Source organism: Desmodus rotundus, chromosome 3 (assembly GCF_022682495.2).
Source record: "Desmodus rotundus isolate HL8 chromosome 3, HLdesRot8A.1, whole genome shotgun sequence".
NCBI classification, from domain to species: domain Eukaryota; kingdom Metazoa; phylum Chordata; class Mammalia; order Chiroptera; family Phyllostomidae; genus Desmodus; species Desmodus rotundus.
The window spans coordinates 126,788,256-126,810,816 of record NC_071389.1 but is presented as its reverse complement, the minus strand read 5'-3'; the positions used below and the strand labels follow the sequence as shown (position 1 = coordinate 126,810,816).

The 22,561-nt window shown below is 35.5% G+C and overlaps 1 protein-coding gene across 1 annotated transcript in view; it reads left to right on the top strand.

Moving 5' to 3' along the window:
• TMTC2 (transmembrane O-mannosyltransferase targeting cadherins 2) overlaps window positions 1-22,561 on the top strand; it is a 398,129-nt gene that overhangs the window by 260,300 nt on the left and 115,268 nt on the right. The window contains exon 8 of the mRNA XM_024572656.4: window positions 11,525-11,646. Coding sequence (XP_024428424.2) covers window positions 11,525-11,646 — 122 coding nt within the window. The remainder of the gene's footprint in view (window positions 1-11,524; window positions 11,647-22,561) is intronic.

Below are 22,561 nucleotides of genomic sequence, written 5' to 3'. Positions count from 1 at the left end.
TTTTGTCCATCATTATGCAGGCTGTACTATGTTGACCAGACCACACAAACCAAACCAAAACAAACAAACAAAAATCTCAAGTTTCCGTATTTCTAATGTGACACTAGTGTCACCATTTGCATACATACTTATCTTTTTCTGTTCTTTAAAAAATGTGTTTATTATGAGCAATGTGCCTTTACCTTAGGGAGAGATTACATACTTCTTCCCAGGGAATTGCGTGATAATGACCCACTGCTGCTTATTGCCTTGTTTGCCTTTATTTTGATGATACTGTTTTGAATCTCTTATCCCTGATAATTTCTAGTTAGTTTGTTTTTTTTAATACACATTCTGTAACTCATGAAATCCTAACTTAGGCCCTGACTGGTGTGGCTCAGTGGGTTGGGTGTCGTCTTGCAAAACTAAAGTTGGCCTGTTCAATTCCCAGTCAGGGCCCAGGCCTGGGTTTGGGTTCATTCCCTGGTTGGGGAGCATATGAGATGCAGCCAATCCATGTTTCTTTCTCACATCAGAGTTCCTCTCCTTCTCTTTCTCCCTCCCTTCCCCTGTCTCTAAAAATGAGTGAATGAACGAATGAATGAATGAATTCCTAGCTTGGTATTGGAAAATACATTTTCCTTCATTGGCCTTCAAAGAGCAAATATTTTACTTAGGTTTGAAATAGAAAAGATACTTTCTCCTATTTTGTAATAAGAAGGGAGAAATATTGATTTAATTTGCAGTTTCATGAAAGTAGCTCTTTAATTGTGGGAGATTGCCCCAACTTTATTAAGCTATTCAGAGAGAACGGGGAAAGAACCTTTGAGAGGAAACACAGTGAATTTATTAGAGCAATTTTTGGAGTTAAAAACTTGTCCATCCAAGTTTTAGAATTGCATTTTTTGAGAAAGAAAACTGTGGAATGGAAGAACGAAGCGTTATAAATGGCTACCAGCGGTATTTAGGTTCCTCACTGCTGTTGCGTAGCGCTCTCTGGTACTGCCACTACTACTACTCCGGTGAGAACAGTGACAGACAAGATGTCAAATGTACCTCCTGAAGACGAAATGAAAAGTTCTCACTTGTAAATTTATCCTAACTCTACCTGAAGTATGTCCACTATATGCTGAGTTTTGTTGGTAGAGTGGCTATAAAAGAATCCTATTTCCTTCTCAGCCTTCTGTATGGCTGGGTTTTTCAGCTGAATCGTTTATTTTTGTTGAACTCTGCGCACACGTGTGTGTGTTTACTTCACCTTGTTCCAGGTTATATTTAGAGCACAGATGTTCAGAGTAAATTTTTGACATGATGCTTCACATCCTTAAATGGATGTTTTCTTCCGTGCCTGGGTGTGGACCACTCGAGGTGCTCAGCGTGCCGACTGCGAAAGAGATGGCTTTCAACTGTGTGATATTTGAACTGCGCATCTTTCAAGAGTGGGAGAGTTAACACTCCAACAGTGTTAAGCTTTTTATACCACCTGCTTCCCCTATTTGGAGATCTGGTGATTTTTCTATAGTTGCTTCCATTGGCACTCCTGAAAATCGGTGTGTCCGAATGACCGTACAGCCAGATTAGCCATTGGTCTATGTACCTCGAAAAAGAATATTAGCCTTTAATTTTTTTAGATAAATTGATTAACATCACCTTCATGTATCCATCGTCAGGGAGGACAAGACCAAGAGACCACTGCTGGGTGTGCAGATTAACAGTACAGAAAAGTGAAATGTAATTTTGAGGGATTTTAGAAGTTTACTTTTTTTAAAAAAAATAAGATGTGAAACCAACAAGATAAGGAAATTATGAACTTTTGGCTGTATAGCAAAAAGAGTAAATATATAAAATTTATGTACAAACTATCAAGTTTTCTTCTAAAAGTTTGTTACTAAAAAACTGCAGTGGTTTAACTTTTTCTTTTTACTGTTCACGCTTGATGTAAATTCAACATTATGTACTATGGTTACAGACATTAATTTGCTAGGCATTATTCTGTACACTACAGAGGTCAGCATCCAGTTCAGCTGCATTCAATAGGTAATATATTTTGTTGAAAGTTTCAGTTAAACACAGGTCCTGAGGATATATGGCCCCTGTGGGAAGTTCGAACACTCTCACGGCAACAGCAGGGTTGCCTCCGGGTCTTGCTTGGGTCAGTGTTGCTGGTTTTTCTGGAAACATGATAGGAGACAGTTGATTATATTTCATTGCCGCTAAAACCACACAAGCCCACCTGTTAATTAATTCTTACTTTTGCCAGCTTATGGTAAGGGAAAAGATGGAAGCATAAAAACTTTATCTTTGAATTGAGTTATAAGGAAATTACTATACTAAATTTAAAACCTAATTGTATCTTTCTTGTTCTCTGATTCCCAAATAGTTTCATTATGTTCTGCTTGAAAAATTTGTTTTCTGAGGCTTCAATAGGAATACATGAGAAGAAAATATATATACATTTTTACTCTTTCACTGGGCAATATCCACAGAATGAGTTGTTTACTAAGTATTAAGAATAGGTTGGGTTGTTGTCATAATATTGAGGTGATATATTGTTATAGTTGGGAATTCCACTAACTAAATTTCAAAATCTGGCATGCTTGAAAGATGCCAATTTGGGTGACATTTATATAAAATGTACATAATCATGAGGAAAAAAATAATATTGTGTGAAGGATACAGTCTTGAAAGTCAATATGAAAATAAGTTATTGCACATATTTAGGATTCGCAAGTAATAAAATGCAAGTTGAAATTATTTTTGTGTTAAGTATATCTAACTGTGTGTACTTTGGTTTGTGTGTATTTATGTGTGTTTTTCCTAATAGGTATGGAAAGGTTGTTTTGTACATGAAAATCTCATTTAACTTCCCTAATGAACTGTTATTTAGCTTTAATTATATCTGCACTGATAGAAGCTAATGCTATACTCAAAGTGAATAAAGAGTTAAAATAGAACATGTAAAGTTTTGTTCCAGAATGTGTTTTTTCTTTTGTCTACATGTTATATATATGGGAATGCATGTTTTGAACTGTATTAGAAGCTTATTTTCAAGTATTCATTAAAAACAGGGTGAATTTAATCAACATTAATGTAAAAATTATAGTATAAAATAAATTATAGAGACACGTGGCTTGATCTAGGAATACATATGAAATGTATTCGTAAGTAGATATATATAACACTAAACATGCTTCCCCTATACTGTTGACATTTTTCTGAAAATAGTCAAGTCCTATCTCTCTGAATGTTTGCATTTATTCTTTCTAGGCTAGTGCTTATTCTTTTTTCTTTTCTCTGGTATAAATCTTTCTTTAACATTAAACACAATTTAGTGCTTCCTTACTTTTCTGCTGTTTCCTAATTATTTAAGTTATGTTAAGCCATTTCATATACTCCATTGTAATACTCTTGAGGTCCATATTATATTTGGGGGATCCTCCAACATACACAGGAGCATGTGCCTTCCCTCCACCCCAAATGCACACAGTCTCCTTTTTTTCTTTTTTCTTTTATTTTTTTGAAAATGCTGGGCATTTAATGGGATTGGCTCCAACATTTGTTGATTGATTATTTTCAGTGATTTGTTTCTTTGAAAATGTAAAGGGAATTGATTAGCCTGGAGAACTTAAGGATCCCCAGTTGCAAGTGGGGAAATATTGACACAGGATCCTGGCTCTTTTCCAAGTTAAATTTTGATGGCACATCAGATGTTTCCTGTATATAACCTCACACTAGAAATTAGGAACCTTTTTAACTTTCACCGAAGTTTAACCCCTTTCTTGATGTGTTTTTACTTAATGAAACATGTATTTGGTTTTTCCCCCTGCATTTCCTCTTTTTAGTTTAAAATTATTTTCAGCCTTTAAGATTTCCCTTAAATGTGATGCTACAGGACTTGGTAAAGATTTACATATTGAATATTTTCATAACCCGCCGTAGTTTTAAGAGTTGGATCATATTTCATTTTGCTTCCAGCCCCTCCCCACAATGGAAAACGTTATAATTGTAGAAGTCTGTTATCAGATACTAAGTCATCTCTCTAATTTCTGTAATTATTTAAAATTCTTGTTTCATCTTTTTTTCTGCTCTGGACACTAGCTGTTGCGGATTTCTAATCAGAACTAATGTATCTAAGGCAGCTGGACTGTGTTATTTTTATAAAGATAAGATAAGGATGTAAATACAAGAGATTCACAAAATTTGACAAAAAACTACAAAGGAAAAGCCAACTTGTTTGCACATATAAAAATTAAATAGTCGGAAACAAAACAACTATTTAACCATCTTTTGTAATACCGTGAAGGAAAGATAATACCGAAATTCAAAAATGGCATTAAACTATTAAGCAATAAACTGCAAATAAAAAAATTTTGTGAAAAAATTGTGTATTTTTATTAATACACAAAATTTATTAACTGTGTGATTTTATTAATAGTTTATTAATACACAGAATTATTATGATGTAATTTTTATTAATAATTAAAATTGAAACGAAAGCATTTTTTCTCTTTTCCGATGGACATTTTTAACATTGGTTAGAATCTCATTTTGATGAGACCTTAGAAAAGTTGTTCTCATATACTACTTGTGGAAGTGAAGTTGTTATAGTATTTTGGTGAACTGACTTGGTAATCTAATATTAAATATGAAATTTGCTAATGCTTTATAGTTGAAGAATTCCACTGCTACATATGTATTCTATGGTAATAATAAATATAAATCAAAGGAGGTAATCAGGGCAATAATTGCTGAAGTATGGCAGTACCTATGTAAAAAGTTGTGAGGGGATTTTTTTTAATAAATAAAAATTAAATATTGATGTTGAATGAGAAAACTGAATTTTGTAAAAATCATCACATTTTATTTAACATAATAAAACACTATAAAGAACTTAAATCCTTATTAAAACAACTGAAATATTTTATTAATTATATAATTGATTTTTTTTTGTATGCAAAATAAATTCTGGAAAGACACCAAAGTTTACTAGTTGCTATCTATGAGTGATGGAATTCATTCAATTTAATAAAATTATGATATTTCAGACTTTCTATAATGAACAGATATTTATAATTAGATAGCAAATATATATAAATATTTAAATATTTTAAAAAGGAATTATCAGGACTTGATCAGGATTGGTCAGTCTTGAATAGATCATCTAGAAAACCTATGAATATAGCAGTTCTTTTAAAACTGACTAGGATATTGTCACTGATTTGTGAAATGACTGTATAAATTATGGAACAATGGTGAATCTATAAGAGGTCATTTAAATCATTTTGGACAAAAAGGAATTATTTATTCTTAATCCCTCATTTTGTAGATGATAAAACTAAGGATCTATAAATAACTTACTTACTTGTTCAGGAACATACAACTACTTAATTGCAAAGTAAGAATTTGAAACCCAGCCGTCTAACTACAGTTTTGTTATAGAATCCATAATTTAATGCTGCATCGCAATTGTAAATAATTTCAATAGCTGAGACTAATTAATCAATCAATTAATTAAAATGTATTTATGTTATTTTAATATTGTGGCAAAATTAATTTAAAAAAGAGTTCAGGAGCATATAAAAAGGAAATAACCATAAAAACTCGAAGAGTGACAAAGTGATCACTGGATCAAAATGACCAGCATGTGAAAACACTAGGTCTGAAACCACCGAAGTAAACCTACTGTCTTCAATGGAGAATACGTGTTTCAGAAAATGGAGAATTATCTGAGTGAGCAGATGAGTCCTCAAACTTGGAAATCTGAGAGCTTCTCGTAGAACGCCTGCTCTTCAGGCGGAGCACTGGAAACCTGGAGTACTTACTGGCAGTGAGAGGCTTTCACTGGGCGGGCAGCAGGAAGCCTGCTGGAAGTCACGTGGGGCCATTTAATGAGCATTCCCATTATTCTCGAGAGGCCGGAAAAATGCTGTAGCCTCCGCGGGACCTTTTACAAAGAGAGACTTTCTCCCTGGCACACTGGTGTCACATTTACATACTTCTGAGACTTTCATAATTTCTCGAATTATAGCTAGGTGTGCGTGGTTTTGTGTAATTCACACCTCACTGCTGTTCCACTGTCCAGATATGCTCATGGCCACTTACCATCTGTATTACTATTTACTTGATTTTTTTTTTCATTCAAAATCATGATATCTATGAAATCACATTTTTAAAACACAGGTTAGATGAACTTTATAAGTATTAATTTTTTAAAAATGTTTTTGTGTAGTTTTATTTTATGTGCACCTAAAAACCAAACTTTGGGAAATACTGATAAATGTATTTATCTGTCAGTAGATTGCAAGCACCGTGCAGGCAGGAATGATTGACACCTCGTTAATGTTTATGTTTCCCATCATATACATTACCCATAGCAGTTATGCTAAAATGATACATAAGATATTTATTCTAAAGTTTTTAAAGAACATTTACAATTACTGTAAGAATTGAATAAGGGGTGATCACTTTTGATGAGCTTGGTCACAAAAGTATTTTTAAAAAATAGGGAATCTGGGGCATGGGGGAATTGGATGAAGGTGACCACAGGGTACAAATTTCTACTTAATAGTTCTGGGACTGTACGCACATGACAACTGTAGTTAACATTGTCGTGTGATGTATTTGCAACCAAAGCGGGTAGGATCGAGGGTGGGAGGTGGGGACCAGTGGTGTGGGCAGAGTGGAGGAGGGAAAATGGAGATAACTATACTTGAACAACAGTAAAAAAGAAATTAAAAGATAAAAACATAAGAAAGTTGTTAAGAGAGTAGATTCTAAAAGTTCACATCACAATTTTTTTATCTTTTTTGTATTCATATGAAATTATGGATCTCAACTAAACTTATTGTGGTAATTATTCACAACATACCGTGTTTTTCAGACTATAAGATGCACTTCCCCCCCAAATTTGGGAGGAAAATGGGGGTGCATCTTATAGTCTGAATGTAGCTTGCCTAGCTCGTTGGGGGGGGCAGTTAATTATGTTATTAAACATTTCACCACAATTTTTCCTTCAAAAATTTTTTTCCTATTTTTCTCCTCTAAAACCTAGGTACGTGTTACAGTCTGAAAAATACAGTATATGTCAAGTCATGTGGAAACCTGAAACTTATACAGTGCTGTATGTTAATTATATCTCAATAAAACTGAAAAAAATAGGGAGTCTAAACCGAAACTTAACATAGACATGTACCCTCCTGAGCAAGGGCCAAGACACAGAAGGCCACACTGGCAAGCACGGGTGCTGCCTTTGTCCCACTCTATGCTTTCTCCTTTACCTGCAGGCTGACGCTGTCCAGTAACTTGAAACATGAGAGTCAGAGATCTGAACTGTTACGGCATCAGTGGGCCAGCACGTTTCCTTTAAGGAGTAAGCTTGGCCTGGGTTTTATAGATGCAAGCTTGTTAGGGAGGAAGAGTAACATTTGTTCTACATCTGAGACTGGTTTATGTCTGCCGGAAGCTAACCTGGAGTCATCCAAATCCCTTTTGTCTATGAATGAATGGGAAATAAATATGGATGCTAAACCTGATCACTACATCATTGCACAGCAAATCTCACTCTTATGGAAGTGCCTCTGTCATGTCCTTTTTGTTTTGTTTTTTGCATGAAGAGGAGGGAAAATATCCTCACCTCTTTCCTCCTGGGTACTATAAACATTTTGTTTTCTGTTATTGTAAGTTAAGAAGAATTGTAGTACCAGGGAAGATGACTTAACTCCCTCCCTCCACCCATTCCCAACCAAGTGTCTTCATTTCCTTCCTTACTGAATTCACTGAACCTTTTTTTTCCTGTGTCTGTTTTCTTCATGGAATTTTTATGATTTTAATCAAGATAAAGTATTGCATATCTATGATGCTGTCCTAAAGCTGAGCTCACTCACGGCCCTTTTTGTAGTTACTGTGTCCCTTGTCTCGTTACCTTTTACAGTATTTAGGCAGAACAGTATAGTAGACAGAGTCAGAGAGAATTCTAATCTGAATCCTGAATGGGGCATTTGCTTGCTTTTGAATCCTGAGCCAGTTGGTTAGGCTCAGTGCAGGCATAATGTAAAAGTATAAGAAAACATATAAAGACCTTAGTAGGTAGTCCATACATAGTCAACTTTGTATGGTAGGCAGCTTGATGCAGTGGAAAAAAGCATGGGCTGTAGAGCCATTGAAGCCTTTTCGGACAGGATTATTAACTGTCCGTGTGCAAGGCACTTACCATTCCCCAGCCTTCCTCCTCGGCCATAAAATGAGTATTCTAAACCCTGCTATGAGTTAGAAATGAGAAACATGAGACCCCTACCTTGTCATTGCCCAGGTTACAGCTAGTGCTTGTTTATTGCTTCAGTCTTCATCAAGGTACCTTTTAAATACATTTAAATTCATACACAATCATTTTCTTGCATTTTAGGCTTTGCATCTTGATTTTATTACCAATTGTATAGACTCTTTTTGGGTTGAAGTTAAACTTAACTAAAGTGCATCTTACATGCTAAATATTTCCCCCTTAAGAATTGAGTAATGCATGTGGCAGCAGCATTTTTAAAGGTCATCCATGGATTATTATTGCTCTGCCTTATTCCTTTAATTTAACAGATAAACCCAAGGCAGAGTGAAATAAACTCCATGGCCAATATATCACAAACTAGAATACAATTTTCTTAGAGTAAGAAAGAGTATAATTTTCACCTAAGCTGGGAATCGGACAGTTGCGATTACTCTGTCCCGGCTGGTTAAAGAGATGTGCTTTGGGGTTACGTCGACCTGGGTTGAATTGCAGCTTTACATTTTTCACGTTTTATGAGTGTGTGTGTTTTAGTTAGCCACTGTGGTTCTCAGTTTCCTCGTTTGTAAAGTCCAGCTATGACATTTCTTAATAAAAATGAGATACATATACAATGCAACTAGTAGATTGAAAACATGTTTCATTTTACAGACCTCTAAACAGTTAGCTGGTAGTTATTGAATGGGGGTAATTTGTTACAAAGGCTTTTGTGGCAAATGAGAAAACATTTTATACACTCAAAGATATAGAACGTGAGGAGGAGTGGGTGCATATAAAACATACATTTGCCCACCCCCCCACCACCCGGCTTGCTATCCTAATTCATAATAAACATTCAGTAAATTATTGTCATTGTAATCTGTTATTATTACTGAGATACAATGAATGGTTACATAACGTTTTCTAAGTTGTTATGAATAGTAACCAAGTAGGTTGGTTATTTACATTGTTTCATATACTTGCTGAGATGCATTACTAGATTGTATTTTTTATTTATACTCCTTTGATATTTTTCCATCTCACAAACTTTACAAATTAATAAATTGCTAATGAGTTCTTACTGAGGCCAATGGGACAACCATGAATTATTTAGTAAATTAATAATATTTCATCTCAAAACAGGTTTTAGTAATGATAGGTTTCTGACTTAAAAAGGAAAGTACACTTCCTGAAGTGGTTTTCGGATGTCAACAATAAAGATTTGAATCTCAGGCACTCTGGAATTGGGGTTCTCTTTTGTTCTTTTTCTGGGCAACTTACTGTTATTATTCTACAAGTTAGTTGGATTTTTTATAAATAAAAAATAGGAGCTATATTAAATACAATGATTGTATAACTTCTAAAGAATGATTGATGAGCACCTGAAGACCCAAGGTAGAATTTTAGGCTGATTCCAAACAACCCGCAATTCGGGCCCATCTTCAGCTGTAACTCTGATGTTAGCATATGTTTTCCACTGGCTTTAGAACCCATTTTAGAGGTAAATATTTGGACACAATTTATCATTAATTACATTAAAATTTTTAGTACTTTAGAGATTTTGCATCCTTCCTGTATATAAATTATATATCAGCAGTGTTTCATGTTTTAGCATGAAGAGTGGTTCACTTTCCCTAAGAAAAATTACTATTCTCTTTATTTGGGAACATTTGTTAGTTTGACAAAGCAAAACAGAAAATCCGTTTAACAATATTTCAGTTTTCATAGAGATATATAATAACAATGTAGTTATTACATAAAATTATTTAAAAAGTTTTAAAAATTCATTCCTAATCCTACCATTCTGACAACTATAAGCATTTTGTGTATTTTTTTTAGTCTTGGCCTTCGCTTCAGTATTTCTTGCATCTTACCCTGAGCGTGAGATTTAATCTAATCAAATTCTTTTAAAATGCAAGCATGTTTTATGTTTTAGTAAAACAAAACAAAACATTTTCTTGCTGTCATTTTTCTGATAGTATAGTATAAGGACTGTTCTCAGAACTAGAGGCACATAAATATGTGAGTGGATACATATTTTTTTGATGCATATTACATATTTGTCACCAATATTTTTTACTGACCCAGCTGAGCAAAGGGCACTCAAAGGTCAGGAGACTTAAATTAATTCAATTCATCAAACAGATTAGTATTGACAGTGTTGTGCTGATAGAGAGTATGATGAAAATAAACTAGCTCTTCTTTTGAAACGAGGATGTACAACCTAGGTGGGTAATACACTTAGAAGAAACATTTGATTATGCCCCTAAATGGAAAAAAGCTATCATGATTATGATTAGTTAAGCTATAAAAGTCCACTTGAAAAAGAATGCAGGTTACCAATCTATTGCCTGGTCTCAGAAACTGAGTAGCTTCTACATTTGTGGTGCTTATTGAAGGTACGATATTTAACTTAAATGCACAAATTATCTTAAAGTATAATTTTCCCCTTGGGTGAATATTCTTTCATACCAAAGGGAGAGAGGCGTTATGGTAAGAGGGCAACTGTTATACTTTTGGCTTTATTTCCAGTTTTTTTCCTCTGCTTGGCTATTAGTGACGTGCTGTTTCGTAGGTAAAATTTGCATGAGATAGAAGTAATAACTGATGACTAAAAGGCCTCAGACTAGCTTTGTACATGGTGTTGGGCACAATAAACAGTTGTCATGTGTTTATTAGATTTAAAAAATAAAACTGGTACATTTTATTTACTAATTAAAATATAAAATGCAAATAATTCTGAAAAAAATCTAGCCCCAGTGCTTCATTCATACGTTTTTACCACCTTCCTTTAATCTTACTTTCTCAATAAGGTTGTAAACCTTGGAGCATATGACCTTCAACTTCTCTCCTCTAGGTCCTACATACTGCTCTTCACATAGTTCTCTGAATTCTCTCAAGCATTCTCTAAGTGCTTGAGTTTTTAAAGGAATGAATGAATGAATTAAAAAACAAATGATTGCACATAAGAAAGAAAAAACTAGTCTTTAAAAAAAACAAAAAGAAATGGTGATAAAGGATGTATACTTGGGAGTCAGATGTTCCTAGGTAAAAATTTAAAGCTTTACCACTTACTAACATTTTTATTTCAGCCGTTTTATTTGATTTCTCCACAGACGTTTTCTCATCTGTAAAACGTGATGACTTGGGGGGAATCAAATGAGATAACGGAGGAAAATGCTTACCAAAGTAGTTGAAATTTCATAGAATATAAGCATGAGGATGCGATGCCGTTGCAAAGACGGTCGGAAAGCGTGTCCTCAGACTGATTTCTCACACTTCGTTTTCCAGGCGAAGCGTACATGCGGCTGAGCAAACTCCCAGAAGCGGAGCGTTGGTATATGGAGTCATTGAAATCCAAGACCGACCACATCCCCGCTCATCTCACCTACGGGAAACTGCTGGCTCTGACAGTGAGTTCCTACCTCCCTCGCCCTCTAGACGATTGTTTTCTGCGTGCAGACTGAGGTAGCTCTGGTTTGAGGTACTGGTTCTTAGCCAGTTAACTCAGGCTGTTAGGACATAATGATGGCAATACTCAGTTAGAACCCTGTATACAAAATGTGGGAAAGGTATTTCTTTGACTGTAGGGTTCGCTTTAGATAAAATATGGTATGTCGTGATCCTTGATGTAACTTAATGAAAACATATCAATGGAGAAACCCCAATATGTAATTACATAACGAATTTGTCATAATAGCAATATTTGTGTAAATATTATGTTCTACAAGCCAGTATTAACCCAGAATTGGCTGTAATGTAGAACAAAATCTGGTTCTTTTAAAATAGGCAAAAGTGTGCATGTGTGTGGATCAGTAAGGCCTGGAATTCCTTCACCCTGAAATTATCATAAGGGAGAAGTGAAGCATCATTTGGCCACTCATTATGTGACAAGCACTCTCAGAAGCCACAGTTCCATGAAAGTGGTACTATTGTGAAGCATAAGAAATTGCTGATATTCTACCAAATAGTGTAATTTCATGTGTTTCAAAGAATTAATATTGGTTTTATTTTACACAATAGAGGACTGTCCAAAATATGTGAAGTTTCTGAGCTCACCCAGCTAATAAGTAGAATTAACCTTCAATCCTAATCTGAATCTATTAACTATATTGATTTAGTTATGCCACCTAATCTTTCTCCAGTATTAATAAAAATAAATAAATGCTTCAAAAACATAGAGCAAAAGGTCAGAAAGTGATTCCTGAGTGAATGCATAGAAAGGTATAATTATTTAAAAGTAATAACATTTAATTTCTCACAGAAGATGCTAGATTGAACACTTAAAATTACTATGTATCCATTCTAAGATACCACTAAAATGCTACTAGAGAAATTATATAGGCAGACTGGGTAACCAGAAAACGTCTCACTAAAAAAATAATCTAGATATACTTGATAAAATATAATACATATGCTCTCAATGCATAGCTGAGCTCAGAAAGTAGTAAGAGAACTTCCCAGCAGATAGAAAGGAAGTGATAGTTAAACACCAGAAGAGTAAACAGTAGGCCTATCCTGTAGTGTGGCGTATTTGGGATAATTTACCAGTTGTGATAACCTATGGGAAGGGGAGGGGCTGTTTGTTTGTTGTTTGTTTATGTGTTTGTTTTTGCTCTTACGGCAGTCAGAGACAAAGCTTTAGACCAGTGGAAGGCTAGGAATTAGATGTCAAGAAAGTAAGGAAATCTGTATCCTTAGCGAAAGGATGATACAGACTAAGTCTGCATACTGACACAATAAGCAGCAGAATGAAGGATTGTCTGTCTCAGGGTGGGATCCGGGTCGAGGATGAAAGAAGTCTCTGCTGGGAATTTGTCGTTAAGTCCTCCTTCTACCAGGCTTAGGCTTTGTGTTCACTTCATTTGCATGATCAGGGCCTTTGTAGGCCAAGAAATTAAATAAAAATTTAGTCCACTAAAAGCTTTTGCTGAAGAAATTATAGTAGATGTCCTTCCAAAAAAAAAAAACCAGTTAAATCTACAAGGAGTTGCTAAGTGAGGGAAGGAAAGAATGGTGAACAAAGAAATAGTGATTATGTGGATAAATTAGAATAAACTTTTACTTAGTAAATTTTACTTAGTAAAATTTTGAGAAAGAATAACCTCATAGAAACAATCAGAATTTGAGAAGGGATGACATTTAAGCTGATTTTTGGAAGTCAGGAAGTGGAAGAGAAGGAATTACAACTGATTTCTCAGAGCTGTCTTTGGGATGGGATAACAGTGAAAAGAAATCTAACTTAAGCAAGAAGAAACCTGGAGAGATGACTCAGTAGTTGGAGGTGGCTGCCATAGAAGAGAGTGAGTTGAGGAGCATAAAATGGGGTAATCAGTAATAAGGTATATATGAAACAGTCAGTTCCGTCCCCCGTGTAAACAGTGTCCCAACCAGGCACTCACCTGCAAGTCAAGGGAAAGGAAGCTCAGAGTGCTGGTGCTATTGAATGATAGAGGTCCAGCAGTCAGGACCAGCTCGCACAATTCAAAGTGGAATGCAAAGGGGCTGGAAAGAAGACTGAGTGAATGTCTTCCAGTGGACTATTCAGATTCTCAGTTCCCTGGCCCTACGCCACACAGAACACCAGCAACACAAGATTTTATAATCCCTTAGCAACCCTACCTCCCCGCACCCTACACACCCACCTCCCAAGAATTGAAGTCTTTTCTAGAGAAACTGATCATTGTGTGAAAAAGATTTCCACGTGCCTATGTTTGGAGAGGCCCTATATACATGGCTAGTTCCCAGAGCAGATACACAAAAGTGGATCCGTCCAGCCTAGAAAGCACACCTTTGCCTAAGGAGCATCATTCAGCTTTTATTAGCTTACTGTTAAATATCAGTGGGAAACCAAGGATCACCAGTCACATTATGGAATCCTCAAATGTAAAAGATTTTTTTCTTTATATACATTTACTTTACCTTTTTTATTGTTGTTCAGTTATAGTTGTCCCCGTTTTCCTCCCATATAAAACAAATTATTAGGAGGACACTGGAGAAAAGAGAAGAAAACAATTTTAAGAAACATCTTAGAAAGAGGTAGTAATATAGTATTTCATGAAGCAGGATGTCATTAAACCATAAGTAATGAAAAATGAGAAAGAGCTTTTAGGAATACTAATTCAAAGAGATATATGCACCCCCATATTCACTGCAGCATTATTTACAATAGCTGAGCTATGGAAGAAACCTAAGTGTCCGCTGATAGACCGCTGGAGAAAGGAGATGGGGTGCATATACACGAGTGTCACTTGGCCGTAAAAAAAAAATGCAGTCTTACCATTTGCAGTGACATGGGTAGACGATGCTAAATGAAATAAGTCAGACAGAGAAAGACAAATAGCATGTGATTTCACTTAATGTGTGGAATCTAAAGAACAAAATAAATGAACAAACAGAACAGAAACAGACTCATGGATACTGAGAAGAGACTAATGGTTGCCAGATGGGAGAGGGCTTGGGGGGCTGGGTGAAAAAACTGAAGGATTAGGAAGTACACATTGGTAGTTACCAAACAGTTGGGCGATGCAGAGTATAGTATAGGGAGTATAGTCGATAATATTGTAATAACTACGTATGGTGCTAGGTGGGTAGTAGAATTATTGGGGGTGTCACTTCATAAATTATATAATTCTCTAACCACTATGCTGTACACTGAAAAGTAATATAAAATAATATTGAATGTAAACTGTAGTTTAAAATAAACATAAATAAATAAAATAAAATAGTGTTGAAAAAAATTTTCATTTGAAGGCATATTTTCATTTGAGAGAATAAAGATGAAGAAATCTTTCCCTATGAAAACAAAAGAAAATGAAATAAAAAATAAGAAGAAATTATGAAAGAAGTCAATATAAGAACCAACAGAAAAAGAATAGACAGAGGGAAAGGAAAACATTACTCAGAGTTGATGGAGCCACGTTGCTATTTCTGCCATTTATGAGATTGTAATATGTCAAGTTTAATCAGTTACAAAATTGTTTCAATTTGCGAAAACCTTCCCATTTCTTATTCAGATAGTATATTATTCACAGAGCTCCACATAAGAATAAAATCCATATACATCTCTTGTCTGGATCACCACCATTGAGATGTTCTTAAACATTTCAAGTGGATTTTAAAATTAGATTGATAAATAATCACCCTCAAAAAATAGCTCTACAAGTTTCAAATGCCTGATTTTCAAAAACTAAGAAGCCACTTAGAAAAGAAAAAAATTGGAAGCTTAAACGTGCTTATTTCTGAATACACCTGGAGCCTGACACTACTCCGGTTGTAGAAACCATATGTCCATTTTGCCCCTGTTCTTTTCAAGGCTCAATGTTTTAAAGTTCCTGTTCCAAAAATATGATTTTACAAGCTGCTTTATTTTTTTATAAGGCATTTTTAAAAAACAAGATTTAGAAGTTTTAACTCACTGAAACATATGGAAGGGAAGGAAAAACTTGTGTATTATGATCCAAATTTTAATTCTCCCACAACCACCAAAACTTTTATAGTTTCCGATTTGCTGATTAGATGAAATAGAAACCCTATCGTGAAATGACTTGAACTCACAGTGCCAAAACCTCACAACCATCTTTTAACAGTTTCTTTTTTGAATTATGATATTTGGCAAACTTTTGATCTCAATGGATTGCTTTTATCTGACTCTGGGTTTCTTGGCCTGGTAAGAGGCCCTTGACTTAACACGAAATTGGCCAGGCGAAAAATGCCACCCATTTTGACTTCTGACTGCTTTAAATATTAGATATTGTAAAAGGGAATTGTTTATTAGTCTCAAGAGAGGAGAAATAAAAATAGAGTGGTGTTTTTATTGTTTTACCAAAACTGACCAAAGCAAATATGTAAAAATGATATTCAATTATATTAGACAGACTATAGAGTAGGATTTCATATAAAATTATATTTTTATAAGACAAATAAAAAACAGATTATTGGTACCATTATTACAGCCAGTGGAATGATTTTACTTAGTACGTTTCTTTGGTACAAATTTTTCTTTAAGAATTTGTGTAGTATTTACAGTATTGAGAAAAGTTCAGAATGATTTAGCATTTCCCAGAATATTTTGACAAATTTCATAGATCAAATCTTTTTTATTCCTCTACTAAAAATGTCCTTTTTTTTCTCTCTCTGCCTACTCAAGTTTTATTTCCTCTGTGAGGTCTTGCCTGAGCCTTTCAATCAGCTGTTTTTTCCCTTCTCTGTTCTTCCGCAGCCTGGGCTAAGTATCTCTGTAAAAGCACTTCCCAGGTTGAACAGCAGAAATAAATCTGTGTCTACTTTTTGACCCTAGACTTAGGGCAGGAAGTAAGTCTTATCTTTTATCTCTTCAGTATATGGCAGTTCACTGTCTTGGTAACTATCCCCATAACCTCCTTGTGCATTTCCCTTGTTAAGTTATTTAAGGGCTGAGTAATAACTTTTTAATATTTTTGTTTCCTTAGCCTGATTTTTATTTCCTCATTATCCCTTTCATTTGGTCAACACATGTATTGAGACTGAATACTCCATGCTAGGCATCATCCTCATCCCCAATGCCATGTACTGAGTGAGTGAGTGAGAATGGGCTGGTTGTGGGTAGGACACAGGGTAATCTTCCAAGACCCTAGGAGGAGAGTTAGGGGTGTACATCTCTGGAGCACCTGTGCTACACATGGGTTATTTGGAGAATCTTTACAATGAATATTATCCTCTTTTTATACATAAGGAAACAGCTTTAAAGATTTAGGGCACATCCTGAAGAATAACTTAGCTACTAAATAGTAGAATTAGATACAACGTCAAGGTGTTCTGAGTTGAGAATCATTAATTTTCATTCTAGATTACGTAATTTTAAGTGAGGAGTTTATTTTCCCCTGGTTATACCCGACAGATAAGCCAGTCCTTCCTCCCTGCCCCCTTTTTATAACTCATTTTTAGATATTACATCTGTATACCGTTTAGTTCGAGTTGTTAAACACATTTTTATTATTAGGCATTATAGGTCACGAACTTAGGAATTCTGTTTTCGGCTATTGGCTCTTTTAGGTCCTACATTATAACTAAACATAAATTTTCCTGGGTCCTCTCGGGGTAGTGCCGTCTCAGGGTCATCAGCTGCCTCCCTTCTCACATGTCATTGGGCCTGGGTGACATCTCTCTAAAATATGTGGAACTTTCACAGCAACGTCACGTCCAATTAAAATACTACCCTCGAGCACTCTTTAAAACTGTGAATTATTTCTTGTTTGAACTTGGTTACTTGGGGCTTATGCCATGAATTTAAAATCAGGCATGCATTAACAGATAAAGGAAGGAGTAACATTTCCATTATTATGGTATTTCACGTGATTTTATAGTTGTTTCTAAAGCTGTATGTGTTCTGTAATTATGTGTGCATCCTTACTTTGATTTTTTTGTCTTCCTTTCTTTTTGTCCTATTCAACTTATTTAAGCCAAATATTTTGCGGTTTTTGTGAGTGAGTAAAATTAATATTGACTTAAATTGTAGTAAAAGCTATTTGGCTGTTAGCTTATTTTATTACCAGATTTAGGTTAGCAAGAGAAGAGGAAGGATATGGGACACTCTAACAGTAATTCTTAATACAGAAAACCTTTATTTTGGCTACTGCACGGACACACTAAGCCAGATTTCTGTGTCTAGCCAGAGTTAATTGGAATACGTAAAACTCCAGTTGTGAAAGTACTTGAGGTTCAATTGCCAAGTTTAATGCCCCAGGCTCGAACGGTGTCTCCAGTGCTGTGCCGCTTGTTTCTGTAAGTCTTTTGTAATAATTATTACTGTTTACAGCTGAGATTATTATTTTTTTTCATTTGGTCCTTTTTAAAGCAGACTTCATTATATTCACTAACAGCTTTGTTTAGATTATAAAGGGAAGGGAAGAAAAAATCATTTTGTCTTTTACTCTGACTTAATTATTATTAGGGTATGTCTAATTCAAGTTGAAAAATTTATTCTGTGACAAGATGAGTAATATAACATATTATGCTACTGCAATATAGAAGAGACCTTAATTCAATACGGTGTTGGCTAAGCATTTTATATGAAGTTGCCACATCTAGACTTTATGATGTAGCATTCTAGAGATAATTTGGTTATCATTGTATTATTTTTTACTTGTAAGCATAATGGATCTGGTAGTTCATTTCTTAGAAACCAGCTCCTCATTCAGTCTTATAATGACTCTACTTACTGTCACCCAGCAACATAGGAATTCAGATGTCTCCCAAATATGTCGGCTTTTATTCTTGCTTTTGTATGTCAGTTAGTAGAAGTCATTGTTGAAGATACTTCCTTTTGCCAGATATTTTTAGAAAAAATGAAAATCAAATTACTCAAAATCTCAGGCATTATAGGTTACATGAAATAATTCTAGCCGACATGTGTTTGAAACCAAATGTTAACTTTTCATTTAGCTGTAAATGGAATTACATTGCTTTTGACCTAACTTACATTTTCACGGTTATTATTTTGTTTGTTGGGTTCCTGCATTTGGTCTGTAGTTAGCCTTTGGTGCCACTTAAACATCCCAGCAGACTTAGGCCCTCGTGACTCCCCAGTACTCTGCTTTGGAAAGACGTAAATGGACAAGTGGTGTGCCCATTAAATAATAGCCTTGCTTTCTTACAGGACTCTAAAACAGTCCTGTACAGAGACCTCCATTTGAGACAAATTTGCTGACCCTGAACTTTGTCTCATGCTCTATAATAATCAGTGGCGATGCAGAGACCAACAGGGCATTTCCTTGGCCTCAAGAAGGCCTCAGTGCATTCTGTAGAGGAGAAATTTATACCAGAACCATGAGAAGGTGCTTCAGTGGTGGGCTGCCTTGCTTTGTGACCGGTGGAAATGGCTCGTTTCAGAAAGGACAATTATGTAGGTACTTTAATTTTATTTCTTTATTCTTTCATTTGTAGTATAGATACAGAATCCCATACCAGTTAGCAGCCCCCTTTCCCTCACTTGACAGTCCTTTCATTTGTTGTGAGCCCCACTGATGCACTGCATAGGGTGCGGGCTGGAGTTCACGACATCCCTGTCGCTGTTCCTCCTCCTGTGTCGTGTTTACTCTTCTGTTATGGAATCAAGCACAAGAACATTTTAATGTCAGTTAAACTCTACTTTTACTTTATGTTTTATACTTTCCTTGCTTACAGTTTTTTAGTAGGATAAAATTTGAGTCTCTTGTTAAAACAGCATTCCGGTCTAGGGATGTTTACCTTTAGGAAAGGTGGTACAGGCAACATACATTTTCAAAATGTACATTTTTTCAAAAGCAAAAACTTTGAACTTTTACAAAAGGAGGTTGCCCTTTTTCTGTGGCACCTGGGTATGGATGCATATGTTCTGTACACATACACATGTACGCACACACACAAATATATAAAGAAAGTTTGCGTGTTTGCAGTCTCTCTCATAAATAGGTTCATAAGCAGGCCAGCCATGAACATGTCACAACTCCATAAGGCTTTTGCGTTTCCGCTGTATTTACTCACATGGCATTTGAGGCCCGTGAGCCTCGGCAGCATGAGTCGTGAGGCCTGCAGAGCTGTAGATTGTATCCTCAGTTTTGTATTATAAATATACTTTTCCCAAACAACAGTTAGTTCTGAGTTCGACTTCATTTTTATCCAAGTCCTGAGCTTCTAGGACCATCTGAAACTAATTGCCTATGTCCCTTGATACAAATCTGTTGCTTTCCTGACTAACAAAGAATTAAATATTATGTTTAGGGTGGCTCCGTACCTTCCTCTCTAGTGATCATGCCAGTCACAGTACCTCCCGGAGTAGCTCAGCCTCTTTATGATGTGGCAAACTAGGTGTTTTATATATGCTCTTCCAATACCTCCTCGCACAATCCCAGGATCTAAACACCCACTGTGTAAATGAGGAAGCTGAGTTTCATAAAAATTCATATCTGTATTCAAAGCCTATACTACCCTTTGGTTTTTCTGAGAACTGTATGATTTAAATTGCTCTCTAGTCTTTTATTAATTATGCCATATGCATATGCATATATGGTGAAAAGAAAGTCATTGAAGAAGATACAAATAAGTGGAAGCACATACCGTGTTCATGGCTTGTAAGAATTGACATCATTAAAATGTTCATATAACCAAAGCAACCTATAGATTCAGTGTAATTCCTATTAGGATGCCAGTGACATATTTCATAAAACTAGGGCAAGTATTTCAAAAATTTATATGGAACCACAAAAGGTCCCTCATAGCAACACTCATCCTGAGAAAGAAGAACAAATTTGGAGGAATCACACTACCTGATATGAAACTATCCTATAAGGTCATAGTAATCAAAACAGCATGGTACTGTCATAAAAACAGACACATAGATCAATGGGACAGAATAGACAGCCCAGAGATAAACCCACACCATTTTAGTCAATTAACATTTAATAAAGGAAGCAAACACATACAATGGGCTAAAGATAGTTTATTCAATAAATGGTGTTGGGAAAATTGGACAGATACATGCAGAAAAATTAAACTAGACCATCTTCTTACATCAAACACAAGATTAAATTCAAAGTGAATTAAAGACTTAAATGTTACACTCAAAACCATAAAAATCATAGAGGAAAACACAGGCAATAAAATCTTGGACATTGCTTGTAGCAATATTTTTTCTGATATATCTCCTTTGGCAAGGGAAACAAAAGAAAAAATAAACAAATGGGACTACATCAAACTGAAAAGTTTTTGCACAGTGAAGGAGACCATCAACAAAATGAAAAGACAACCCATTCAAGATGCTCAATGTCACTAATAATCATTGAAATGCAAATTAAAACCAAAATGAGATATCATCTCACACCTGTCAGAATAGCTATCATAACTAAATCATCAAACAGCAAGTGTCAGCAAGGATGCAGAGAAAGGGGAACCCTTTTGCACTGTTGGTGGGAATGCAGATTTTGGTGCAGCCACTGGAAACCAGCATGGAGTTACCTCAAAAAATTAAAAATGGAATTGCCCATGACCCAGTGGTTCTACACTTCTGGAAATTTATCTGAAGAAACCTGAAACACTAATTCAAAAGAATATATGCATCCCTATGTTCACTTTAGCCTTGTTTCCAATAGCCAAGATTTGGAAGCAGCCCAAGTGTCCATCAGCAGATGAGTGGATTAAAAAAGCTGTGGTACATTTAAACAATGGAATACTACTCGGCTGTAACAAGGAAGAAAATTCCATCCTTTGTGAGTGTGGATAGACCTGGATAACATTATGCTAAGTGAAATAAGCCAGTTTGAGAAAGACAAATAGCGCATGGTTTCACTCATATGTGGATTCTAATGAACAAACTGAATTAACAAGCAAAATAGAGAAAGACTCAGAGAGAGAGAGCAGGCTGACAGCTCTGGGTGGGGGAGGGGGACTGAGGAGTAGAGGGACCCAGCAAAGAAGAAAAAGAACTCATGGATGTGAACAGAAGTATAGTTACTGTGGCAGGTGGGGGGAGGTAGTTGGAGGTGGAAGAGAGTATAAGGGGGATAAATGGTAATGGAAACAAAATACAATAAAAAATAAACTATTAGAGCTTTGGAAAAAAATAAAATAAAACCAGCAATATTAAAAATAGTTGTAAAATATAAATGCCTAACTTCAAAATGCATAAAAACTTATTTTTAAAACAAGTCTTTTTAAAAAATGTATTGATTGACTTGAAAGAGAGAGAGACAAGTATCTATTTGTTTTCATTTATTTATGCATTCCTTGGCTGATTCTTGCATGTTCCCTGACTGGGGACCAAACCTGCAGCCTTGGTGTGTGAGGACAGAGCCGTAACCAGCTTCGCTGCTTACCCAGGGCCAGTTTAAAACAGATCTTCATTCTGGTTTTAGATTTTCTTATAGTGAATTTCTAAAGTGAAAAGACAATTTCTGTGTATATCACGGAATAAAAACAGAACTTTTCACATGGGTAATGGTTACAAGATTTAGGTATTTATAAATGTGAAGTAACAAGGAAATAGTAATAGTGAGGCGGTGGGAGGATTTGAAGAAAAAGGGAAAAGGACTCATGGACATGGACAACAGTGTGGTGATTTGATGGGGGGAGGGAGTTATAAGGGAACTAAATGGTAATGGAAAAAATACAGTAAAGGGACTTCTGGTCCAGATGGCAGTGTAGGCAGACATGGCTTCTCTCTTCGCACAACCACAGCAAAACTACAACTAAAATATGAAACAACCATTGCTCAGAACCGTCAGAAATCGAATTAAGTTGAATGGAAGTCTGACAACTACAGAATTAATGAAACCACATCCGTCCAGACTGGTGAAAGGGGTGCAGACACGGAAT